The sequence below is a fragment of the Opisthocomus hoazin genome, chromosome 1 (assembly GCF_030867145.1).
Source record: "Opisthocomus hoazin isolate bOpiHoa1 chromosome 1, bOpiHoa1.hap1, whole genome shotgun sequence".
Taxonomy (NCBI): Eukaryota; Metazoa; Chordata; class Aves; order Opisthocomiformes; family Opisthocomidae; genus Opisthocomus; species Opisthocomus hoazin.
In genome coordinates, this window is record NC_134414.1 from 131,582,662 (window position 1) to 131,596,496 (window position 13,835).

The 13,835-nt window shown below is 41.4% G+C and overlaps 2 protein-coding genes across 5 annotated transcripts in view; one reads left to right on the top strand and one right to left on the bottom strand.

The window, feature by feature from the left end:
• The window catches only part of LOC104333879 (cell cycle control protein 50C), a 58,480-nt gene that overhangs the window by 30,803 nt on the left and 13,842 nt on the right, over positions 1-13,835 (top strand). Inside the window, exon 12 of one of the 3 annotated variants that reach the window (XR_012765584.1) lies at positions 7,486-9,364. The exons of 1 other annotated variant lie outside the window; for it this stretch is intronic. The gene's annotated coding sequence lies outside the window, so the exon portion shown is untranslated. Of the gene's footprint in view, positions 1-6,135; positions 6,692-7,485; positions 9,365-13,835 lie in introns of those variants that run through there. One more of the 3 variants, XR_012765581.1, reaches the window with a different exon arrangement.
• DCBLD2 (discoidin, CUB and LCCL domain containing 2) overlaps positions 43-13,835 on the bottom strand; it is a 44,593-nt gene continuing 30,800 nt past the window's right edge. For both annotated transcript variants that reach the window (XM_075436138.1, XM_075436146.1), the window contains exons 8-15: positions 13,223-13,438; positions 11,853-11,977; positions 7,234-7,381; positions 6,685-6,843; positions 5,674-5,767; positions 5,233-5,282; positions 3,678-3,815; positions 43-2,683 (exon numbers count right to left, since the gene is read on the bottom strand). In XM_075436138.1, the coding sequence (XP_075292253.1) occupies positions 2,244-2,683; positions 3,678-3,815; positions 5,233-5,282; positions 5,674-5,767; positions 6,685-6,843; positions 7,234-7,381; positions 11,853-11,977; positions 13,223-13,438 (1,370 nt within the window). In that variant the 3' untranslated portion in view covers positions 43-2,243. The remainder of the gene's footprint in view (positions 2,684-3,677; positions 3,816-5,232; positions 5,283-5,673; positions 5,768-6,684; positions 6,844-7,233; positions 7,382-11,852; positions 11,978-13,222; positions 13,439-13,835) is intronic.

The following is a 13,835-nucleotide window of genomic DNA, read 5'->3' on the forward strand; positions in this document are numbered from 1 at the left end:
CCATACCTGGCCTACAGTAAAAATTCAGTCTGAGCACGTTAATTTTACTGACTTGAACACGTTCATTTATTTTTACGGTAGATTAATTTTTCTAAGCCTAAACTGGTACAGTTTGAGAATGCAGAGGTTTCTTAACTTGGCTGGAATAAGTATGTCCCATCTTGATGCAAACAAATAAGCTCCCACCCCTTTCAAATAAAATCAGCTCAGACAGTTTCAAAGTCACAGCTGCTGCTGACAGGTAAGAACATTTACTTACCTGTTTAAGCAAAACTATGAAGATTGCAGACTAGCTTTACCAAACACAGAAAGTTGCAAAAACATCAAAAGTACAACTCCAGGCAGGAACTTCCTTTTCATGAATGGGTCTTATATACCACCCTTACTTCCATTCACATTTAGGCTTAGATACCCAATTCTTTAAAAAAAAAAAAAAAAAAAATTCTCAGTGAATGAGAAAGAATAATCAAGAATTGTAGAATTGGGCTTTAAGGTAGCACAGAGTATGTAATAACATATTCTAGGTGTTGAACAGGCCACAAGCAATTGTGGATTACCGAGTTTATATATAGCACCTGTGCAAACAAATCTTCAAGTGGTAACTCAGGATACCGTTCTGGTGTAAAGACATGGTGGCAGCCCTCTTGAACAGTATTTTAGTTTCGATTTGGCTGTTCTCCACCTAGTTTAAGGACCCTGGGCAACAAACAAGGCTGACTTGAATTACATCATAGAAACAAACAGTAACCACTGAAGTCCATAAAACGGGGCTGATGTGTAGGTAGGGGGTTTCACATGCACAAATTAATTCAGCATCCTCCCAACAGTGCTGTTACAACAAAAATAAAGCATTTTTATTGTGGGTTTTTTTACTACTTAGGTTAAAAAGCTGTGCTTTGTTTCTAACAAGATAAAAATGACAAATACAACATCCAAATTGTTTCATTTCATGATTACCTAGCTAAAACTAGTCTACCTCATCCCAAATAGAAGACTGACTGCAATGTTTTCATAGTAGAGAACATTGGAACATTCAAAGGATACAAATTCCATTAAATACTTCTGAAACGGACACTCTTTGGAACAGTACTGGTTCATTTGCAAAGGTTTTGGAATTTTTTTATACTTCTAAAGAACAATCATAAGAAAAGCCATAAGGCTAAAGTTTTTCAGTTGTGCTAAAACGTACCATATGTGCTAAATGCATATAGAACACAAACTGTGCACCATTAGAGTATTTGCGTGCTCCTTAAGCACTCACAAAAGTATATACACATCTTTCTTTGCATATGCTCACATCTTGACACACAACAATAGATACTCAAGGGGGCGGGGGGGGGGTAAAGCAGGGCAGGGGGACATGGAGAACCTGTCTGAATTCTGTCACCTCAAACACCTGGATGCTTCTTGCACATTGACCATCAGGAAAGTCTGAACTCGAGGCAGATGCTATTCAGAGTACACTTCACTTAGTAGGGAAAAATGTAAAAGCAGCTGCCATGTAGTTTGCGTGTATGACTCAGTCTGTGCCTCCTGGATCCCTAGGGAGGAACAAGGCTGAGTGTCTTAGGGAGATGAGGCAGAAAACACATGGTACAAACAGCAGGTTCTAGTTTCTGAAGGCTAACAAAAATGGTGGGAACCTTCTGAGGAACACACAACTGATGATTCCTAATCCTGTGAACAAAAGCTGAAATTATGTAATTTAGAATCAAACTATTTTACGCCATGAAGTCAGTGGGACTTCTGCCATCAGTCCTGATAGTAGTTTTTGAAGTCCAAAGTTGTGCAGGCATTTTATACAATAAAATGAATTTTAAAAGCTATGGTGCTTACATACAGATCTTAGAAAATTAGGTTTGGGTTGTTTTTTTTCCCCCAGAAATAGTACCATTAGTAAGAAATTACTGGCTTTCGTACTTTAAACTGTTTCTCCCAATTTATCATTCACATCTATGAATTACTGAAGCTAATCTGGAAGAGTTCTTCTCTCATGTCTGACAGACAATTGTACAGTAGTAATAAAAAAGTCCACGGTTTTGCAGGAGACAAGCTGTAATTATATACACAGCTTAAGGAAAGGCAGAATTACTGGTTTCCCAGACCTCCCATACCGCATCTTTTGGTTCAACATTGTATTATTTAAGACTAACAATATCAAAACAATGCAATTAAAAAATGAAACTGTCAGCTTTACGGAACTGGCTTTTAAAAACAAGCCGTCATTCTACTTTACTCATGAGCTAACTTAGTTCATCCTTACTCCCAGTGGAATGGGCCACGCTCTGTGGTACCTGGTACACCAGCTCGGCGGCACCCGGCCCCGGCTGCCCCTTTGGTGTATCGTACAGCGCCTGTGCTGATGATGTGCTGTCTGTCCTAGACAAGAGTTTATTGTAAGTTCCAATCGGTGGAGGAGCTTGATTCCCTGCAGCTTTGAAGGTGGAAATGGAAGGAACACCAAGAGGTGTACTGGGGTGGCTGGACATGTCCATGATTATTGGAGTTGCATATTCTGGTCCAGTTATGGGTAGTGGTTCAGCGTAAGCATGGTAAACTTCTTGTATGGGTGAATTGTAAGGGTCCAAATCGGCGTAGCTTGCTTCTTTTCCTTCCTCTGGTTTAAAGGTTGATCGCTGATGAAGCGTGCCAACAATTCCCCCTACCAGTGGCTGAGCATACTCTGCGTCGCAAGCCCCAACAAAACAAAACACCACCATATTTAATGGAAATTTTTTTACAGTGGCATCATATTAAACACAACCTGTCGACAGTGTCAAAGAAATTATTATCCTACATCAAACCAGTCGTCTGTCTCTGTCTGCCAGTGCCAACTGCTTTGAAAAAAAAAGTCATTTCCACCCACTAGTTAAAGCCACTGGGATAGCCACAACATCCCAGTTTCTCAGGTTTCTAATTCTTCCCTTGTGAGCGGCAATTTGCCATGCTGTAAATCTGCCTCAAAACAAAGTTTTTTTTAAATGTTCTTCCCTGCAAAATTAGAATTAAATGAAACTATCCCGCCTGGCTTTGGATAAAAAATGGTCCTTGGGGCAGAGGGTTTGTCCTCTGAGGGGGGGAACCTGCATGTGGTCAGCTGAGATGTTTTAGTTCTTCAGATAATCTGAGTTACAAAAGCTGGAGGTGAGAAACCGGGCTAGCTGGGTAAAAGCAGTCAAGCAGCCAAAAAGAGAAGTTAATTCTGCCTGCTGTGAAGCCGTAACTCCTGCATGTCTGTGTATTGCTGCCATCAGCATGTAAGCACAGAACCAAAGGCACAGTCAGACATCTTCCTCTAATGACTGCCCCACTGAGGGAAAAGGCCGTACACCCTTACCAGTAACTCCTCCTTTGCCAGATCAAAAGAATGATTTAATCCATACACTCAGTGTAGACAACTAAGTGCCACATTTCAGATTTGTGCATAAAGATAATGGGGTGAAATATTTCTAGAGCATGGAAACATAACCAAAAAAATCCTTCAACCCTTTTTGGGGTTTAAGAACAAATACAGGTAAAGAAACTTTCAGTTACTACATTAACTAACTTGGGAAAGTGTCTATCCACAGCACATCAAGTCAGTAAATACATGCTTCTGTGATACTCCGAGAACAGATTTGAAAAAGCCTGCATTTTAAAAAACATATTACGTGGCCCACAAAACCAGTAAAATGTACCTGCAGACTCTGTTTGCAGCATTGTTGGGACTTCTCTTGGTCTCAGGTGACTAATTTCACTGCTGCTGTAGCGTACGGGAGTTTCTTCGTGTTCTGCTGATTTGGTCGGGAGAAACTGCTTCATTCCTTTCCACCATCCTTCACATGGATTTAAAAAAACAAAACCAAACACCCAAGAGTGCATATATGCTTATATTTTGTAGTAGCAGGTAAACTCCTCAATTATCAGTACTTGCATGACCCTAAGGATGCACGATGCTTTAACATTTTCTGGCAGACTGAAGATTCAGAGGTGACAACACCTCTCTCACCCAGTCAGCTTGCCTGAATGCTCCCCCTTCAAGTGCCTGCAGAACTGCTGCAGTTCAGGGAATCTGTCCCTGAGCGTCCATTAGCAGCAGTGCTGGGGCTACTCACCACATTAATAAACTCGTAACGTACAACACAGAAAATACTAAAAAAGTCAGCTATGACTCCAATTTGTAAATCAAATATTTACACAAAATTTTAGACAAGCTCAGTTACAACCTAAGAGTACATTTAGTTACTGTGGTTTCTGGCTGTTAATGTCATGTTTCGAACTCATGTTGTTGAAAAAGGCTGATCAATGAATATTTGCAAAAACCCAAATGAAGAGGATTTTAACTCAAGTAGCAATGACGAGGAGTGACTGTGGTCATGAATGCTCTCTTGAGAGAAGGTAGGGAGGGTTGGTTTTGTTAGGTTGCCCTCATCCCTCCTCCCAGCAGCCAGAGCCATTCTAGTTCTGCTGTCCATTAACATATTTCGTTCCAGCTGTAAGAGACCATCCTATAGGTAAAACTCAAGAACGAGGAGATTCAAAACCACAGAACACTGTTCAGCAAAATCTGAGGTAGCCTGTGGGAGGGGATTTTGTGTCTAATATCCTAAGACAACAATGCTGTGACCTATCAGAAGCAGACACGTAATAAATAAAATGATTAAAAGGTTTCTTGTCTGAAGGATAAGGTGTACTTAGAACTGCCAGCGAGCAAACACACAGATGTGGAAATTCTCAGCAGGAGGACAGAGAAGTGAAGCACGGTCACACGGACAGTACAAACCCAGCCACTGCAGCAACCCGCTACGCACTTTCAGGACACTTGCAAAGTGCTGCTTGGTGGAACTGTCTGATCTAGGACCTGCTTACTAGGGCAATGAAGACAGACAAAACTTGACAGACCTTACACACTAGAGGGAAGATTTTTTCCAGGACAAAAAGGTACCAAATATGTGATTGTCAAATGTATAAAGACATTCCTCATAAATTATTTTTCCCCTCATATTGTATAATTAAGAGGTTCTGTACTTTGTTTACTAAAAAACATCTGAAGTGGTAAGCTATAACAGGAGACAAGGCATTTTCTATTTCTGAAAAAAATTCAGAGAATGGAGCGGTTGTCTGTCCAGAAAAGAAATTCAGCGTTCACTATGCTTACATCAGTTAGCATTAGAGAAGCTTCTGCTAGTGGACACTGTCTGTGCTGCTGCAATCTGCATCAAACCAAAAATGCCCAGTAAAGGATTTTGTTACCTGCACGATCCCAGTAAGGTAGATCATAAGTGCCCTCAGCTTTTTTCTTACTGTGGAAGAAAGAAAAGGGGGGGTATTTTAGCTAGTCTGCGTATCGGAAGATGCATTAATTCATGCTCATGAACTATCACTTTGGCTGTAACTGGTCCTCAAATTTAAAGTATGAGCAGCAGTAACCTGGCTTGCCATCACCAGTCTGCTGCTACTGGAGAAACCAGTTTTCAGTAAAAGCACTTCTAATGAAATTAGTTACAAAAAGCTGTTTTCACTGTTCTCGCTATTCAAGCGAACGTTTTCTCACAGTGAATACAATTCTGAAAAAGAAAAAAATCCTTCCACAAGCGTGGACCATGTAGTTCCCACAGCGATACATGCAGCATTTCATTCCCACACAGCAGGCTAACATTAATTTAAAGCACTTTCATTAATCTATTCATTTACCGGTTTCTCCAATGCCACGCACAAACTAAGATAAGAATCAGAGTAGTGAAGACCATCACCAGCACTGGAACCAGAACTGCTGCCAATGCCACATCTGAAAGCCATTAAATTAAGTGGTGTCAGACAGAAGAGCTTCTCATAAATCAGTTTTTGATTTGAAAATTACTTGGGTAAAGCACACAGTTTTCATGTATAGCATCTATCACACCAGATCCCCCAGCTAAGCTACCCTGCTGGATGCTCTCACAGTATAAATGTCAATTAACATCTAGCTCTTCTACATGGATGCACAGCTGGTATTTTTGCAAGGTTTTTCATCAAAATCAACGCATTTGTTTTAATATAAGTAAGATTTTTCTGTTAGAACAATGTATTTTAGTAGGCAAGGTAGTGTTGGGTGGATGGGTGGTTGGACTTGATGATCTTAGAGGTCTTATCCAACCTATGATTCTATGATTTTAGTATTAACAAGGAAAATCAAGAAAGCCCAGGAATATGCAACGACTTAAGTTTGAACCTCCTCTAAGAAGTCAATACCACAGTACCATAACAGTTGATGACAATCAGCCTGTGCTGGGTCTGCCTGTGACACGAGCCCAGCCTGCCGCCGCCACCCACAGGACACTTCACCAGTGCCTACACCTGCAGGGATCTCACTCCCTTTTCTGACAACAGAATGATGATGCCAGATGATGTTTTTCCAATTTCATGCCAACATAAAGATCAACATAAAAGATCAGCTGTGTCAAAAGTGTTTTGTTCTACGAAATTATCAAAATAAATAACACAGCAGTTACATCTGACTAATTCTGAAGGGAAGTCCAAGTTGCAACTTCTCCTCCTTCTGACAAAATTTGTTCAGTAATTAAAAGCCGAACTCAGTTCGAACAAGTTTTGAAAGATGGAACATATATTAAGTGTGGAGAAAATTTTAATTCAGAAAACACACTTAATGTATGCCAAAGTACTGTAAGGAGTTCCCAAACGCTTCTGCTGCTTAACTGTGGATACCTTTGGTTACACTTGGAGTCACTGTCGTGTTTTTTATCTCAGGTGTGAAAGTTGTTTTATCTGTCTGCAACGAAGTCTTCACTGAATGACTGAAGTCATCACTTTTGTCGTCATTCTTGTTCTGAGGTGGTGGTGGCATGGTGATTTTAGGAGCACGGCCTTTAGAAGAAAAGAATCTATATTAAAAAAAGGTTTTTGATGTGCTAGTTTTCCATGTTTCCTTTTCAGGAGAAGACAGCTCGAACAGTTTGCTCTAAAGCTTTTGTTCACGTTACATAAATAAGGAAAAAAACCCCATGACTCAATAACATGGCAAAAGACTGGAGTCTTTTGAAACACTTATTTTCTAAATTACTTTGTCTATGCCTAAACTAGGTCTTTTGCAGGTTAAGCATAAAAACTTTGGAAGAAATTCAGCAGTATCAGTTACAGAAGGATTATGCAGCTAAGAAGTACTTTTTTCTCATTGAAAATATACCCACAAAGTAATCTTTGCCAAATGATTTCACTGCTTGTCTTGCACAGTTGAAAGGTTTGCAGTTGCCTTACCTATACTAAACTGACATCCTAGCAATTCTACTTTCATTGCAATTTTCTGGTGCCATTTTAAGGGGTTAATCCTAAAAAAGCGTGCAATAATAGGTGGAATGAAGTTATTGCGAACTTCCTGGTACAGTTCAGTGTTCCCTTGAAATATCTAGAAAAGGGAAAAAAAACAAAACAAAAGAGAGAGACAAACATTATGTTACACAAATGCAATCGCAAGTAAGTAACTACAGCCAATTTTGATGTTTTATTTAGGAAAAATAAGCGGTGCGCAATCCTGAAAATTCACCCCAGAACGGCGCTGCTGCCCGCACATCTCCACTCACCGGGCTCCATTAAATATACAACCCACTAAAATAAAGAAGGGGGGGGGGGGTGCTGGCATGCACACAACTACTTACTTCAGAATAAAGGTACCAAGTAATATTCTGCTGATGCTCCCCAGGCAATGGCTGCCACTGAAGACATCTCACATGTTTATGGCACTGAATAATTCTAACTCAGTCTAATTCTTTCAGGTATTTTGCGCTTGCTCTTCAAACATACATAGCAAGCTGTTGTGACAGTGTGAAAGCAGGAATTAAGTAAGTAGTGCCTTCACACAGCCCAATAGTTCAGCATGGTCTGCCCTGTGAATGGGTATGGCGTTTATTCGAAAGCATGAAGAGACACAGGCAAGTCCGTAATCACGCTGTCCTCCAGCGGCTGCTGCCTGCAAGCGCTGAACCACAAGCAACATAAAAGCATTCGGGTTCAGCACAGAGAGCTCGCTCTTCAGAGTCTCTCAGGGAGCCATGGGGTCTGGGAGAGGAGGGTGCAGACCTGGCACAAAGGGCGAGCTAAAGCTGGTCCTTCACCACTGGTCCCCACAGACAAAGCACTCGGCAAAATTTGACAATACAGAATGGGTTTGTCTGGTTGAAATTTAAAACCAGTAAGCAGATAGTCACCAGATGATGCAGCGTAAGCACACTGACAAACTCACAGCCAACTACAGGCTTTGCGCTCACCTGCGTAAAACAAAATAGACACTAAGCCTAGCACTGCAACCCAGCAAGCCATCCCGTCATCTGCTCTGGGAGGACTGGTTTGGTATCATGTCTGTGGGTAGGAAGAGAACCGTCTCTCCACGTTAATGCACAGCAGTCGGCTCTGGCTCTGCAAATGCAGCTCTGGGGTGCTCTTGCAACACATGTCACCACAGAGGTGACAGCAAAATGAGTAACCTGTTTGGTTTTAAAGCACTGCTACAGATTCTGCAAATCATGTGGGACACAATGCAGAAAAGAATTATGACTAAATGAAAAAATCTTCTAGTGAGTTTTCTGCTCACCCACACCACTTGGCAAACAGTATAGCGCTTTGCCACTCTTAAGGACAAGCTCTGCACTGTGTAACAGCTGATGTGTCCACATAAAATGGAGCAGTCAAGAGTTTTTAGCAGACTTCTGATCAATGCAGGTCGCTGGTGTTTCGACCTTGATACACAAGATAGAGATTTTTGTATTGCACTCCTGTGTTTAAGTTTTTGTAACAACATGACTAGAATATCCCTACAGGTTTGAAAGAAAATAATTATTCCAGGAAACTATGCATTCAAAAGCCCAAACGACCCCAGTGACCTTTAAGGGGCTCACAGCTGGGCTCCCTGACATCCATAACGTGTCTCCGCTCCCAACAGACACGCAAGCCCCATTACTGTTACTTACGCGTAAGGAATTTTGGTTTCTCCTTACATAGCCATTAATTGTCTTCATGTTTGAAATCACTGACAGATCAAATAGACACACAAGTCAATTTAGTTAGACACAGAAAAATAAATTGGCTGGTAATTTAAATGCAGTACTTCACCTTCCAGTGTATTGCTTTTTCTGTACCATAAACTAGTAATGAGCATTTTCATTTTCATGTATCCAAGTAACACTACCAAACTGCTATCCCATTCATGATACTAAAAATCTAGGTAGGCAAACACAAGGTATTTGCCCTGAAAGTGTACGCTCTGTTCTTCCCCAGCTCACTGCAGGGCAGATTTACAAGCACATGGCTCTTGGTGATACCGGTCCTGCTTTGAATTTAAGCTTACTGTTCTTAAATGCACTTACTAGCAACGAATGAAGACAGATTAAATGCAGGGGCACATCTATGGTGTGATTTTGGAAATAAATGAATTATATAAATCAGTCACAGTTTGTGTGTCCAAGTATTCACAATCGAAAGACAAAGGGCAAGAACACAGAAGACCGGGTTCCAATTTACAGCCACTTTTCCCCTAAAGTTGGGCGCTTTTTTTTAAAAAAAACCCGACAGGCTTGTAGCTACAGATGTCACCAGAGAATTATTTGTTTTGGTAAAGATGCAAATGAGAGGCAAAACACAGCGGTGACTCTTTGAGCCCACACTGCTGCACTGTGTCCTTGTTTGCGCTGTGCCGTGCCAGCGCCCGCTGCCAGAAGGTGCAAGCGGCAGCTGGCTACCCGAGCAACAGGCACAGAAGTCACCCATTAGGAAAACAGATGCCCAGCGCTGAAAGTCGGTCTCACTGCAGGTTTTGAGCCTGAGCATGCAACAGCAAAGGCAACAAGAATCGTTAATGCGGTCTATTATCTTCAAGAAGGATTAACAGTAAAGTAGTTCTTTACTCTAGGCTTTCATTAGTCAAGCTTTTCATGCAAAGTGTTATGACAGTAACTTAACTTTACCTGCAGCTCAGTATTTTTTGTTCATTCAATATTTTGCACAAAAAAATTTGCTTCTGAGCTCAATACAGTCCAAGTTTTTTGACGAGAAATCACTTTCATATTCCATTTATTACCAAACTCTCTCCATTTCCCTCTGTGCTGTTGAACAAAACTTTTCCAACACTGCACCTTTGATTTGTCATTTTTCCCCAATTCAATTTTATTCGTTTCATATATCAAAATTTTAAGAAAAGATTTTCTTGAGTACTGATAGATCTCTAGAAGCTATTTGCAAGGAGAACTACAGGAAAGCCTTGGAAAAGCCGCGATTATCCTGAACAATATTAGGAATTTCAAACATCTTTCAAAAAAAACAGGGAATAGTACTCCTGGTTGGACTGGTGTGCAATTACGTAGGGCTCAAAGGGAGAAGCCTGCCTGCACGCGTGTGCATCCAAACACAAAGCTGTATCAAGCGAGAGGCCGTCAGACAGAGGGAAAATCTGGTATTTTGAAGCCTATGAGATCAACCATACTGAATCCTTTTTTCTGTCACTTAACTACAGCTGGCACTTCCCGGATATGCACGGTTCTTCATGTGTCGTACCTAATGACACAAAGAGTGCAAAAAGAACATCTGCTGCCTGTAATTTCAAGCTCCACAATCTGTTCCATTTCATGAACTTGCAAGAAAAACAATATGCTCAAATTAAAAGGCAACAGCTGCAAAGGTTTTCTAAGAAAATAATCAAACGAAACATGAAACCGCAATCTAGGCGGCTCGCTGAGATTTTATTTTGTGGCCAGAAGAGGGCACTCGAAAACTAGCAAAAGATGCTGGATTTTTACTTTTTTTTTTTTCCTTGACTGCTTCATACTAACAGCCTGTGAGTTCACGTGTAGATTCAAGGAGATGGACCACCCAAGAGTAAAGTCTCCTCCTTTCGGGAAAGTTTCCTACTGTGATTATGTTCAGTGTTCAAAAACCTCGTAATTTAACAAACAAGATACTTCAACCTTTCACTTCATCAACAGGATGCTCCATCCTACCTTGAAACATTCTTAACCCACAGTAAACAGAAGAAAACCAAGAGTACAGCTGAAGAGTTACCATTCTTAAGACCCGTTTCCAAAAAGTTACTCGGCTACTAGTTACTATGACACGCATGTAATACCACATGCCTATGGAAGTAAAAAAGGTAAACTGCATCCAAGAATTTTAAGAAAAAGAAGGAAATTCTAGTTGCAGTCAGGTTACCAAGAATTCTCTTGTTTGTTCAAGAAAATCTGATCTGAACCATCAGGCAGACCACATAGGACATTAATTTTCTCATTTTTACTGTCTATTACATACTGCAAAACTGTAAAACCAGGGAAAATAAGATTATCTTGCCACTAACAGTAGTAATTTTTCTGTGTGGCAAAGCATTTGCAATCTGAACATACCATTTCATCTTTTAAGAGAACTCCCCTCTGCAAGGGTGTTCTATTATACAAGAAAGAAACTTACCAATATTTTGTCAAAAAGTAAGATTGACAGAAACGTTATAGGAGATGGAAAATTATACAACCCCTAACATTTATTCCATAACCACCAAAGGATAATAAAGTAAACCTTAATTTTGAAACATACAACCTGTTTTGAAAGAAATATGATCGTTCTTAAAGGGACACAGTACCAGACAGCCCACCACTGGCAATGGAAGTTTCCTGTATAGAATATTCCCACCCCTAAACAGTAATAAAAATAATCTCTTGAGTTTCAGAACTGCTCAAATCCTTACATATTTTCATATTTTCTTCTGCACAGATGCTATTTATGATTCAAAATTACACTGAAAAGGAACATTATTTAATGTTTCCTCACCGTACCAAGATTAGTCGTATTTACCATTGTGAAACCTCCGTAGAGCATACGTAGAAAACGTGTGGTATTTTTACCTTATCTTTACCCATGCCAGGTTCCCTGTATGTCGTCCACTTCTGCCCATCATCACTGTACAAAATTCTGTAGGCTGAGACGTAATAGTAGTACTCTGCTAAGGTTGATCCAGTAGTTACAATACCTGTGAAAACAAATGGGTCCGGTTAAGACAAAAAACTGGTACCAGTTTGTAAAAATTAAGAGGTCAGCTTTTGAATCCAGAGTTACATAGTTGGAATCTCCACTGGTCCAGTTACATCTCAAAAAGTTTATCCAAGGTGCCAGGGTCTGAAATGTCTACAGTGACTGAAACTTACTAACCATTTCACTTTTACATTTTAATTCTCGTGCTATAACCTTGCTAAGCACCCCTCCCTGTTTCCTGACGGTAACGGCCTGTTCATGTGGCCACGGCCCACTGCCATGCCCGGCTGCCGAGGAAGCACTGTTCTCCCCTGCGTTGGCGCTGCCAGCCTGGAAGCCCCGCTGAAGGACCAGTGGCTTCCCACAGCGGACACCTCAGCGCTGCAGAACGACTCGCATAGGAAAGCTGGTTTGTAAAAGCTCATTAGCAGAGGAATTAGAGGAGTGATGTAAAATACAAATGGTCCCCAGGGAGGCAACAATGAAGCTGCTGGTGAACCCGAGCTGCTTAATGGCAGGAAGCCAAGTTGCTGAGTGCAGGGTGTGCAGCTGAGTTTACAGAGACCAACTCACGCATCCAAGAGACAAACCCAAACTGATGAAAGGAGGGTGTTTCACGATAGTCTTAAAGTCCGCAACTCTGTGAAGCGCTCAAAGCCACTTTAAGTCAGATCGTCCTAACCCAGACACTGGCTGCATCGGTCCACACTGTCTGGTCCGATTGCTGAGGGAGTGCCGAGGGCCCACCACCCCCAGCTCTCAGCCCAAGCTCCGCTTCAGGCGAGGGGCAGGCTGCCGGCTGGTTTGCTCTGCCTGCTGCTCATCTCACACTGCACTGCAGCTGCCTCTCCGCTGCTGGATGCACTACGGCCACGATGGGCAGCGGGGAAAACCTACAAACATATGGCGCTACAGCCACATCAGAGGCACCAGTGGACCGAGCTAACTGGGTACGGATTTGCACCTCCAAGGAGACAATCAGCAGGAAAAGGGAAGCATCAAGGATTCAGTAAACCCACAAGAAATGCTCCAACAAATTCTGACGGAAGAGGTGTTCTCTACTATGAAACTCCACCTGTTCAACTCCAGGCTCCTCTGTGTGTTTGTTAGGACACGGAACCAACTTTGCTGTAATGGCAACTGAATGTCACCAGGACTTTATCTAAGACCAAGCACTGGAAAAAAGGATGTCAGTAACCAAACTTTTTGTGTGCTGCTTAAAAGCCACATCAGATTCACTTACCTGTTATTCTCTTTTCTTTATTCAAGTCAATCTGCAACCACTGATGTTCATCACTGATAAAAGCAGCCCAAGGAGGACCAACCCTTTTTAGCCTGGCATTTTCAGGTTTCCAAATGTTCACTTGTCCTGTTTGGTTAGACCACTCAAGAATAGATGACGCCGTGATCTGGGAATCAGGGATTACCCCAGATTCCATCCCCAGTGTCCCATAGCAACCTGAGCAACAGAAAAGGTAAGGATTCGAAATGAAAATTCAAGTTACACAACGATTTTACCTGCCTGGAGTTTAAGACTTTACATGCAAATATTAAACTGCCATTAAATTTGTTCCAGAACAACACTACCAAAAAACCACAGCGCCTTCTGCTTTCCAAAAGTGATGCTGGAACCAAACTTGTAGTCTTGAGTATTGCATGATTTCTGCCTGCTCAGGAGTAATGTGGATATTCTCTCAATCAACACCCACACAGAGCACCAGAACAGAAGCTCTGGGGGAGCTGTTGTGGTTTAAAAGTACGTATGGTTGATGCAGGAATGGGACACAGACTACTCGATCATTCATTCTTTTTTTGTGTCTGTATAACTTCTTGTTTTTTAAACCCACCTCAGTATC